The sequence below is a fragment of the Lupinus angustifolius genome, unplaced genomic scaffold, assembly GCF_001865875.1.
Source record: "Lupinus angustifolius cultivar Tanjil unplaced genomic scaffold, LupAngTanjil_v1.0 Scaffold_5_131, whole genome shotgun sequence".
NCBI lineage: Eukaryota > Viridiplantae > Streptophyta > Magnoliopsida > Fabales > Fabaceae > Lupinus > Lupinus angustifolius.
Window position 1 is genome coordinate 1 of NW_017717343.1, and position 12,726 is coordinate 12,726.

Sequence of the window (12,726 nt, forward strand, 5' to 3'; positions counted from 1 at the left end):
TTTGTTTTGAATTGCATATAAACAATTAACAAGAAACATAAACTAAATATTAACAAATTCTCGAGGAGACAATATCATTTTCAATGATGAAAATATTTCTCAACTTCTTATGAATTTGAACTACTTTGATTAACTCCAAACACCATGGTCTAAAATCCTCCTTTTATTGCATGTCCTAAAATGGTAGAATGATAATCACTTATATTTATTACTAAACAATATTACGGCCGTAAGAGACTAGGTTGTCACACCCTAATCTTGGCTACTCTAATATTGAAGTAGTAATGAATATAAGATCTTAAGAAAAATATACTTAACTTGGAAAATAAACTAAGTAGTACAATTACTTCTTAGTATATTTGTTAATGTTTGAGACTAGTAATTTTTATAACTTGAAATCAGTTTTTAGGTGATCAATCTAAAAAGAGCATTAAGAATTTCTCAAACAAAAAATTTAACCAAAGCACCAACTTGAATGATTAAAATTCAAACTTTAGAATAAAAGAAGAAGTAGAAATACATAATCAACTTACAAATGAAATTGTTAGGAGCATGAGCCATCCATCAAAGGGTTGGATGCTTTAAGTTCCAAATAAGATTACAAAATTGATTTTTGTAACTCTTTTGCCTTCTCTTTTCTCCTCTTGAATTATATGAAAAACTACTCTAAAACTAGCCTAAAAACTACCTAAAATGAAAGGAAAATATGGAGGAAAGAGTTTAGAAAGAATGTACAATGTCTTAGAATTGAGAATTTCATGCCTTCATATAGGCCAAGGTGTTGGGCGCTCAGTTGCCCTGTTTGGCAGCTAAGCTGCTGACCATTGGCCCCTATGAAGAGCCACTTTGGCCCTTACTTGACCCTTATGGTGGACTAGGTTACATGCATGGTGACACCTCCTCCTTCTTGTCATAGCCTTATGTCATCTATGAGGTCATGTTCTTGGTCTTCAAGCAAAGAAGAAGTAGGATGTTCCATGAGTTAACCTAGCAATCATTTTTCTGGTGGGCTAGGCGCTCAACTCACCTGGTCTCACGCTCAGCTACTTGCTTGAGCAGCTTGGCTGACTTGGTCCCGCGCTCAGCTACCTACTTCAGCAACTTGGCTGGCCTGGTCCCGCCGCAGCTGACCTGGTTCCACGCTTAGCTGCCTGCTTGATAAGCTCAGCTGACCTGGTCCCATTCTCAGCTGCCTGCTTGAGCAGCCTGCCTGACCTGGGCTGCTGCTTGGTGCTTGGCTGACCTGGCCTGCTGTTTGGTGCTTGACTGACCTGGCCTAGTGCTTGGTTGTCCTGACCTGGTGCTTGGTGCTTGACTGGTCTGGCCTGGTGCTTGGTGCTTAGCTGACCTGGCCTAATGCTTGGCTGACCTGACCTGGTGCTTGGTGCTTGACTAGTCTGGCCTGACTTAGCATGGTGCTTGGCTGACCTGGCCTGGTGCTTGGCTTGAATGGACAACTTTGTGCTTGATTTCTTCATGGTGAAGCAACCTTTTTTTCTTTGGTTTGTTACTTGATTTTTGTTGGTTGTTTGCACTTTTGGGCTGTTTTCTTTAAGTTAAGGTAAGCATTTGATTTTTGCAAGTTGCTTGGCCTACTTTAACTTAGGTTTCTTCAAGACGAAGTAAGCTACCTNGCACAGAGCATGTCATGCTTTAACTTGATTACTTTTTAGCAATTCATTTTGAGCTTTTGTCTTGAATTTTGGCTTGAATTCTTGTCCATCTTTGAATTTATTCTTTAATATTCAATTTCCTACAAAACTCAAAGAAAACTTGGAAAAGAATTAATAAAGAACTAATTTATTCAATCATACAAAATTCACCTAAAAAGTGTTAATTTAAGTTGGTTTTCTACAAGTTGTATAGGACAAGTGCCATAAAATGATGGTGAAAAGTGTACTTTTTGCACTTATCAGTTACATGGGTGATTTTGTCTTTAGACCACTTCCATGATTCACCTTCTTCAATATGCACATCTCAACTAAAATAACTTGATTGTTTGTAGGATTGTATAATTTGTATGAGCCAGTAGGGTTGTAGCCAGTATGGATTACAGGTTCACTCTTGTTGTCAATCTTATTTCTTCTTTGGTCTGGAATGTGAATGTAGTAAAGTGAACCAAACACCCTTAGATGTATTACTGAGGGCTTTATTCTAGACCATGCTTCTTCAGGTACCACTTAGTCTAGTTTCTTTGTTCGACATCTGTTGAGAAAAAATACAAGTGTCGTAGCAGCCTCACCCTATAAGCTATGCAATATATTTTTTGTCTTCAACACTCCTAATCATGTTGAGTATTGTCTTGTTTCTCCTCTCTGCAATGCCATTGTGTTGAGGTGTATTAGGGGGGAGTTACCTCATACATAATACCTTGATCCTTGCAGAATTTTGAAAATGCTCCTGATATAAACTCACCACCTCCATTTGTTCTAAGAATCTTGATATTCTTGCATGATTGCTTCTCAAACAATCTCTTAAACTCCTTGAAGATTAATAGAGCTTCACTTTTGAATTTGATGAGATAGGTCCATAATTTTATGCTTAATTCATCTACAAATGTTACAAAGTATTTGTTGCCTCCTAGTAATGGAACATCAAAATGGCCCAACACATTTGAGTAGACAATGTGTAGAAGATCCTTGGCTCTAGAGGTAGTGTGGCTGCTAAATGAATTCCTAGGTTTCTTGTTGATGAAACAACTTTCACACACCTTCTTTGGAATTTGTATTGAAGGCAGACTTATGATTATATCTTTGGATCTGAGTAAGCTCAAATCTCTGAAGTTCAGGTGACCAAATATCAAGTGTCACAACCAAGAATCTTCACCAACCATGGCAGATCGACATTGAGACTCCACATTTGCTAGGCTTATCTGAAAGGTTCTATTTGATACCATGGTTGCTTTCATGACTAGCCTTTTTCTCTGATCACAGATCTCCAATGCTCTAGTGAGCAATTCCATTGAGAATTATTTCTCCAGTAGTTGTCCCATACTAATCATGTTACTTTTCATATTTGGTTCATAGAGTACATCAGTGATCAATGTTTGATTTCCATCCTTCTTTTTTATCAAGACATCACATGTGCCCTCAACTTGGATCACCCTGTTATCAACAAATCTAACACTGCTTTTCCTTTTCTCATCACAATTAACTAACCAATTTCCATGTCCAGTCATATGGTTCGAGAAACCATAATCAACATACAAAATTTCATTATTCTTACTAACCTGATTGGTGACCATCATGAGCAAGAGTGGTTGCTCATCATTTCCTGCCTCAATCTCTTCTTTAGCCATATGTGCTTCACTATGTTGTTTGCTTTTATTGTCATCTTGTGTAGATGGTGATTTGCATTCAGTTGTAAAATAGTCAATCTTGTCACAATTGAAGCACCTGGTCTTCTTTCTATAAATTATTTTCCATCCTCCACGCTAATGATTTAGACCACCTCTTCTTACTGAGCTATTTGGCTTGTCACGACCAAACCTTTCTTATCTCTATTTTGGAAAATTTTGTGACTTGCACCTCTGAAACTCCCCCTGCCCTTTCCTCGAAATCCATTCTTTCCTCCATAATTCCTTCTGCATGTGATTTGATCTTTCATTGAGTCTCTGCTCATATGCCTCAAGTGATCCTTGAAGATCTTCTATCTTCAACATTTCTAAATTCTTAGATTCCTCTATTACCACTACAATGTGGTCAAAGTTAGGGGTGAGTGTGCGTAATATCTTTTCAGATACTGATTGATTAGTGATCTTCTCTCCATAAGCCTTCATGGCATTCATATGTGTGACAATTCTGTTGAAGAAATGACCAACCTTCTCATTTGCCTCCATTTGCATCAACTCGTATTGTCTCGTAAGAGTTTGCAATCTTACTTTCTTCAATTTTTCATATCCCTGGATGCAGGCTTCAAGAATCAACCATGCTTCCTTTGAGTTCGCTACACCAGAGATTTTTTCGAAGTGTGCTTCATCCACTCACTAATGCAAGAGGAACATTACCTTGCAATCCTTCTTATTGTTCGCCTTGTATGCTCTTCTTTGTTCATTCGTTGTTCTTTCATCAATGGTGGGATAACCTTGTTCTAAAATATTATCAACATCTTGGTACCCCATAATTGCTTTCATTTGTACCTTCCATCGTTTCCAATTCTTGCCATCAAGAATTGGGAGGTTTGCTCGAAAGTTTGTTCCACTCAGCCCCATGGTGCTTTTCTTAATCTTCTGAATTTTGATGAAGGTTTCTTTATTGATCTTGAACCTATGCTCTTATATATTGATTAGAAAGTAAAATGTTTTTCACTAGACACATAATCTTAACAAATTCCATCAGACTTAAGTTCCATCCAGAATGGATCAAAACTACACAAGCTCACATAGTGACCATCAAATTTTGCTAAAGGTCTTATTTTTGTTAGAACAAAGAGGAATGATTGAAGAAAGATTAAGAGAGAAATTAATTGACTTGATTTAAGAATGAAAAATGTGTGTTAGTTACAATCTATAAATGGCAAGTCCATTTATAGTAACCAAAACTACTAACTACTTAATTAACAAAACTGAAATTTATAAAACAATTTTAATACTTTCAATGGATCTATTTTGATTGCAACAAGTTTTGGAAGGTTCGGCTCTTTGCTTTTCACAAGAGGTAGCATTTCATGAGCACTATATTATAAGTATTTGCTAAAAACTTTACACGTAAAACCTTAAACGTCACATTTTTGTAGCATATTGTAATTTTTTTAAGTTAAAAAATCACTTTTTAAAAAAAGTGTTTTTAAATGGTTTCAAAATGTTTTTTAAAAGGTGATTTTAAAAAAAACGTTTTTATCAAAATAGTAGTTTTTAAAATAATAATTTTATTCAATAATGATTTTAGTTCAAATAAAAAAAATCAAATGAATTGAATATTCATTCAAACTAATGAAAATTGAGTCATGGATGTATTGGATAAAATCCATTCATAAAGTTTGGATAAGGATGGATTAAATAACTTAAAATATGGTTAAATGAATTTATAAGGATTAATGAATGATTTTCCATCCATTAACATCTACATTTGTCACTCTTAGTTCGCATAAGGATATGTTATAGTAACTATTAGGGGTGAGCAAGACTCAGCCTGACTCGTAGACCTGTCTCGACCTGATAACTTGGGGACGAGTCTGACCCGTCCAAATAAATAAAAAAGGACAGACTTGATTAAAAGAGACAGACCCATCATCAAAAAATGACGGGTTTGGGTCTATGTTTGGGTCACCCGGCCCGTCCCTTATAGTTATATATCAAGAATTTTTGAATAAGTACCTACTAATACTCATTATGTTTAGCCCAATAACTCAAATATCTACAAGCCCACACAACATATCCACACGACTTATCATATAATCTTTATTCCTTACTTTTTTTTATCATATTGACAGTTTAAATTGTTCTGAAAATTTCAATATATTCTATAATTTTTAGTCACGTGATTGTGATAGTTTTTAGTTTGAATGATGCAATTTACGGTTTGTAGTTTAGATACTAATATATGTGGGATGCAAGTTTTAGTTGAATTTATATATATATATATATATTGTGATAATTTTGATAGTGCATGCCTAAAGATTTGAGAAAAAAATATACGTTTGTCATTTTGTCCTTTTCCAACCCGGACTCATCGTCCCTATCTTGACCCGTCTTATTTTGGACTCATCCTTCATGCGTTCCATCATAATTAGGGACAAGTTCGAGTTCAAAAACTAACCCGATCAATATTTAAGGACAAATGAAGGACATGATTAACTCGTCCCAAACCGTCTCACACTCTCCCCTAATAACTATACAAGACATTCAATTAAACAGGTTAGAACAAGAAAATATCGGTCAAAATTGGTTAAATTGTATCATATAGTATCAGTTAAAATTGGTTTGCACATTTTTTATTTTTTATTTTTAAAATGAGACATTAAAAATTCAAAACTTTAACATAATAGTTATTTTAATATTATCAATCATTGAGTCATTCAATAATTAAGTTATATTTGGAAATAAAATATTTATAAATTTAATATAAAATATATAATTTAACAGACAATGAACTACCCATTAAATTAGTATGTTAACAATTTCCTTACTTGTTGGCCAAAGTTTCAGTTCATATATTATGCACTCTTTATTTCATCAGAAGCAGGTTGGAAGAACTTACCAGACAATTGTATTGCTTTTAGGTTTAGAGAAAGAATTGTAGCATCTTTTCATCTTTTGACATAATAAGGCATTTTGACACACCCACAATGAATTGTAGATGAATTTAACTATTGAGAAGGATAATCATGCCAAAAAAAAGTCTGATATCAATATGAGTATTTATTTGCGGATCCTTCTTTCTTGGAAAATTGAGACTCAAATATGCTTATTTACACTCGTACTTTTAATTTTTTTCAAAATTTCCAATATTTAAACTTCTTACAATAATCTATTTTATAAATAATTTCCTTTTTATTTACTCTGAATGAGAATTTACCTACAATATTTTTTCAGATTCTAAAGAAGTTGCATTGCGTGCTTCTCTCCTATTAGCAAATGCTGGAAGTCATTATTATATAACATGCTGGTAAAATTTTTGCCATTGGTAAATAATTGACACTTCACAAACACACTTGATAAATTGACATCAGAGGTTGTCAACATACAAAGAAGGAATGACACAGAAAATAATGAAGCTCGTGCAGAGCTTCAATTCTTAACTTTCAACTTCATAGTATTTTACTTCTGTTACTTTGGGGCTGAAGTTAGTTAGATAGAAAATTTAGTTAGGCAGTTGAATCAACCAATTGATTAGTTTGGCTTCGACCACTTGCCAACTTCTGATGTAGGTTTTATGTGACCACATGCACAAACTTACCTCATATTACCATAAAAATTGATTAATTTTGCTGCTATTACTAATAATGGAAGACAGTGCTAGAGATGCAGATACCTTGCACTCCCATTCATAGTTACATGGTATAAATTGCGGTTGCGGTAACAACAGTTGTAGTTATTGTGATTGCAGTCATAGCAGTCATTGCGATGCGGATTGCGACCGTTGCAGTGTGAATTATTTTGTGATTAAAAAACTATTTTTGAATTCGATGTGGCTTGATGCGGTCCAAATGTGGTTGCATTGCGGCACGACGCAGTTACGTTACGGTCCGATACCGCCGCATCAGTGTGATTCAGAATCACACTACAATTACAGTGTGATGCGATTGCGGCAGTTACCACAACCGCAATATTGCGGCCGCATGACAATATTACATCCACAAATTAAATAACTGGTAGTAGGTATATATAGTTCACTTAGGTATTTATTCATTATTTTTAACATTAATTTTAGAGTAAATTAAACTAATACCCCCTGAGTTTTAGTGAAATTACACAAACTACCCCTCACTTTTTTACACCTACACAAATCTCCCCTAGTTTTTATATGAGTCAATATTTCTTTATTATTTTTGGTTTGTTACACTATATTATAAGAGCGATTTAAACAATATTTCTTTAGAAATGTTGATGCATTATGTAACGAAAAATAATAAAGATACATTGATTTGTATATTATTTGGATTTGTCTAGACAATATATCACGTTTTGTTTAACTTAATTGCATTTATCACATTTTTTGTTTAAAAGATTACACTTATTTCTTATGCAGGTAACGAAAGTATACAAACTAGGGGAGGTTAATGTAGGTGTAGAAAAGTGAGAGGTGATTTGTGTAATTTCACTAAAACTTAGAAAGTGTAAATATAATTTACTCTTAATTTTATGAGACTTTCCGAATACTTAGTAAATGATAAGATGGATTTAGAAAAAATGAAAAATTATATAACTAGGTCACATTCGGTAGAGTTCCATATGACAAGTTTATTAGAACATTCACCATCATGGTTTTAAATCACGGTTGTTTTTGCGAATGGGTTAGTTAGCAATTTTTAGAACATCAACCGGACCAAGTCATGGAAAAGCAGGTTGTTTGTGATAATAATACAAGTTGATTATCTTCCTTTATCACTGTCACTAGGTGACCCTAATTAATAGTGACAACTTTCAATCCCAACATTGACGCACATGACTTCAAATGAAACCTTGTAACCTATATAATCCCAAAAAAAACTTAGTAGATGATTTTCATAGAGCTGGAACAATGCATCAGGTGTGAACCCACTTCTCACAGCTTGTCTATACAGTGGGATTGTGGTTAGGGTAGTTGGCCAGCAGCGATAGAAATCACCAAATTTCAAGGGAAAGAGCTAAAGCTTCAATTAAGTTGCTTCAAGAAGTTGCAACAGTGACATGTTTCCCACAAAAGTTTGCAACTTTGGTGCCAACCAAGGCATTGGCAACAGGGGCACAAGTCTGATAGGGAGGGAGTAGTGCATGATGGATCTCAAGTCATTCTACCTATAAATAAATTCCAATTTCCTACAGAACCCATTTCAAAGAAAAAATTACTTTTTTCTAGATTTGGTAAAAAAATATCCAATGCTATCCTCGTTCAATAATTATACATATCATTCATTAATTCTACTTTCCTATTCAAATAAGTATAAGTGTTTTATACTATTGCGAAAATAATGCGGAAGCATAAAATGAATATTGTGAAATTTTCTCATTGAATTGAAATGATACAAGAGAGTGTTGTTTATATACAATGTCTTGTAAAGCAAGCAATGCAACTAACCTAACTAACTCTCTGATAAGCTAATAAACACATGTTGTAAAACAATTCAACATGTGTTAAATGTGTAAAATGTATCATGGTAGATTTGTTCTCCAATATATACAATACAATAATACTCTAATAATTTCCTAATTTTTTTACATTGCCTTAAACAAAAAAATAATATGGAATGAAGTATAATTGATATTGAGTCTTTGAAACCTATATGTTTATACCAATAAGAGGTACACCGTGAAGGACCAAATTTGGTCCTTTACCAAACGAAACCATACTAAAAATGGATTCTTTTTCATTAAAATTTGAGGAACAAAATGACTTCATATACTCAGATCATAAAATGTACAAAGTTTTACTAATAAAGCATTTATTAAAAGAATTAAATTTATGAACCCAAACAAATCATTCAGCATTTATTTGTAATAATACAAAAATGTTGAACATATAAACAAAAGTTGACGTAAATTTTAAATTTGCAGATATGTAGTATTCTAGCACTAGTACCAAGTGAACATAATTGATAAAAGTTACACCCGTTTCAATTGTGTGTTTGCCAAGGAAAGAATTTAGCATTACGTGTCTATACTTTTTTTCTAAGACTTTGATTTGGGGTTGCGGCTTTCAAAGCTATTTTATTTGTCTTGGCACAGTGTATTCTTGCTTGTATCAAAACTTGAGTCCCAAGAATACATTAAATTGATCCCTCACGCATTACACCGTATTTAACATAATGAATGAATAACTTAAAGGATATGAAATGACTAAGTCAAGGTGAAATTTCGATTCGTTAAAACAACATTACTAGCGAAAGAATCAACTCATTAAAAATATATTATTAGGTGTTTTAAATTATACAACTCCATAAGTGTAACTGTTATCATAAATTCTTAATATTGCCGTATTGAAATTTCCTTAATTATACTACAACCACAATTGTGGCCATAATTTTTATAATTACATTAAATGTAATATAAACCTAACCACAATTTTATAGTTTCCGCTACTTTCCACTTAGGTAATGATTAACTACTGGTATATCACGACTCTGAACTGATCAATGTAAAAAGGTTTGGTGTATAACAATTATTATGAAACCACCATGAAGTAATTGAGGATATATACTGGTGGAACCAAAAAAAACACTGGGCCTTCTTTTGGTAGAATGAAAATAGAGGAGAAAGAGAACGAAATGATAGAAGTGGAAGAGAAATAAAAAATTTCCGGTAGAGTTGAAAGAGAGTGGGGAGCTGAAAGAAATAACAAACAATATTTATTTTTATATTACTTAGACTCGACTTCACAATATATTATATATTTTGGAAATCTTGTGTAAGATTAAACAAAGTTGTGTTATTTATTCTCTATAATCATAGTTATTAACAAATATATTGTAAAATAAATGACAGTTAATGCACCCAAAAACTCAAATTCAAATTCAATCTCACTTTAAGAACTTTTTGGTATGTGATAGCCCAAGAAAGAGAAAGTCCACAGAATAATATTAAAAAACAGTATTAAAAAACAGTAAAAATGCCAAAGAAAAACGCCGTTGCCAGGGATCGAACCCGGGTCACCCGCGTGACAGGCGGGAATACTTACCACTATACTACAACGACTTGAATTATAGAAAACTATTTGTTCTTATTTAATTATTTATTACACTATCTATTTGTGCTATTGTGCACATCACAATGTATCAAACTGCTTTCTTGTCTGGGAAGTGTAAAACTAACAAAGAGCAATCTGGTGTCCTAATAAAATTCTGTCATGTTAAATAAATTATCATAATATTTATTATTATCATTGGACATGATATAATTTGGGACAGAAAATAGTTGTAAAACCTACTTTGATATTTCCAAATTGCGATGTACTCACAACTCACACCAACACACTTTTGATGTCATACATGATTCTTTATATATTGTGTATTCCACTTTCTTATTTAATGATAAATATATTTTTACTCATATGTTTTTTTAGGTTTTTTTTAAAAGCAAGGACATGGTTTATAAATATAGTTTTCTCATAGTTTTTTTATTTGAACTTAATTATTACCATAGAGTTTGGATCCATTATGTCACACAAGCTACGTAAATCTCTCATCACTGCTCAACATTTATTGCTTATATAGAGTTTCAATTTCAATATGAACCTAATACTTCACTTACTTTTATTTATATGCATATGTTTACTCCATCTTTTTGTATATATATATATATGTATATAGTAAAATACAATTATATAATTCTTCACGAGGTCTCAAATTTAATGTTTAACACACAGTGGTATAACAAATAGTGTGAAGGACGAGCACTATCTTTCTTAGCATAAACAAACAAATGGACGGGTTTGATGCATTGTAAGTTAGAGCTAATTATACTTAATTGTTAGTGCATGGGGATATTATATTTTTCTTCAACATATAATTTTGTGTCCATATGCAAATCATGTACTTAATAATTCTTAATTTCCCCGAGCTGTTTGCTTGTAAACTGTAATAATGATTTCAAAAGAAAGGGCAACAAACAAAAAGCAACAAAGTGCCAACAGTATGTTGGTTTAGTGATATAAGACTCGGGTAAATCTCTAAGATAACCAAAATATTAAAAGTTTGATTCTTGAGAGTAACACTTTGTGAAACAGGTATTTAATCCCGAGACAATGAGGTAGGCGATGTGAGACTTACTTCTCAACATGCCCCCTCCACATAAGTCTGCCGGACCAGTCAAATAGTTACCTTTGACCCATAACTAAAGAACATTTGTTGGTCCATGACAACTGGAAAGAAATGAGCTCTAGCTCTGATACCATGTTAATGTTCCATCTTAAAACTAATTGACAATGAAAGGATAAGAGCAACAGATATTTAAATTATTCCCTAGACAATGAGATATGCGATGTGAGACTTACTTCTCAACATACTTATTAGGAGGGACAACCATGCACCCAAAAATTGATTAATTATTTACCCACAAGATAAAATGATACACTTGCATACTTATATTGTTGTTTATCATGGCAATAATTGCACCCCAAAGTCCATTATCATCAACTAACTTATAGCTTCTCTAATGTTATGAATAAACATTATATGCTAAAATCTTCTCATAAATGCTACTTAATTAATATTTGAACTCTTTAAGACAAATGTGTTTCTAATGTTTCAAATATGTTATTGTATGAAGTATTATATAAGTTAGTATTAAAATAGAGATAAAAGACTAATGTTATATATTAAACTTGAATATCTTACTATAATATGTATTAATTATAAACATCAAGTAGAAGTACCTCATAGATCTTGGGCTCATTGATGTGTTAGAGTTGTAATCTTTATTATTTAATACACTTTAGTAGTTACTCATCACTTTTAGTGATCTAGGTACAATTGGTTCAACATGTTCCACTTAAAATATGGCAATGAAATATCTGTTAAAATTTTGAATAAATGTAAAATGTGGAAAAATATATGTTAGGATTGATATTTGGACCTCTATATATGTTATATATTATTTTTCATTGTCATGTTAAGTTGGTTAAGAGACTATGTCAGCGTATTAATGACGTGACAAACAAAAATATTGCTCTTTAAATATAGATATCTGTGATGGAGATTTTTGTTGTTGGTACAAATTGCTTATTTCTGGTACAACTGTGATGGAGATTGGAGATGCGTGTATGATATAGTTAGGTTTTATATTATAATTTAAATTAAGACTCATTCAAATGGAGTGTATTAATTTAACTTATTAGATATGCACAAATAAAATTTGTGCATTTAAATATTTAACACTTTAGTTCAATAATATTTTGAAACAAGAGAGAATGTAAATTCAAGAATCAATTAGTCATATGCTATATTTAGTAATGTTCATTTAATATGACTAAAAATAGATACTTACAAAGTAATATATTCTCACATGTAGGTAAAATTTTCAGACTATAGAGATGGTAATATATTCTCACACTAAGTAATATATTCTCTGTAAAATTTTTGTAAAATAGTTGT

At 32.4% G+C, this 12,726-nt stretch overlaps 1 protein-coding gene and 1 non-coding gene across 2 annotated transcripts; both read right to left on the reverse strand.

Annotated features, from left to right (window-relative positions):
• Positions 1-3,229: 3,229 nt before the first annotated feature.
• Positions 3,230-4,210, reverse strand: LOC109337347 (the record flags this gene model as incomplete). Its single annotated transcript, XM_019574302.1, has 3 exons — positions 4,007-4,210; positions 3,528-3,901; positions 3,230-3,407 (listed from the first exon to the last, which is right to left on the reverse strand). Coding segments are annotated over exons 1-3 (756 nt in total), but the record flags the coding sequence as incomplete, so codon positions are not given.
• A 6,048-nt stretch (positions 4,211-10,258) lies between these two features.
• Positions 10,259-10,330, reverse strand: TRNAD-GUC. Its single transcript has one exon. It is a non-coding gene; the product is annotated as a tRNA-Asp (tRNA).
• Between the last annotated feature and the right edge of the window lie 2,396 nt (positions 10,331-12,726).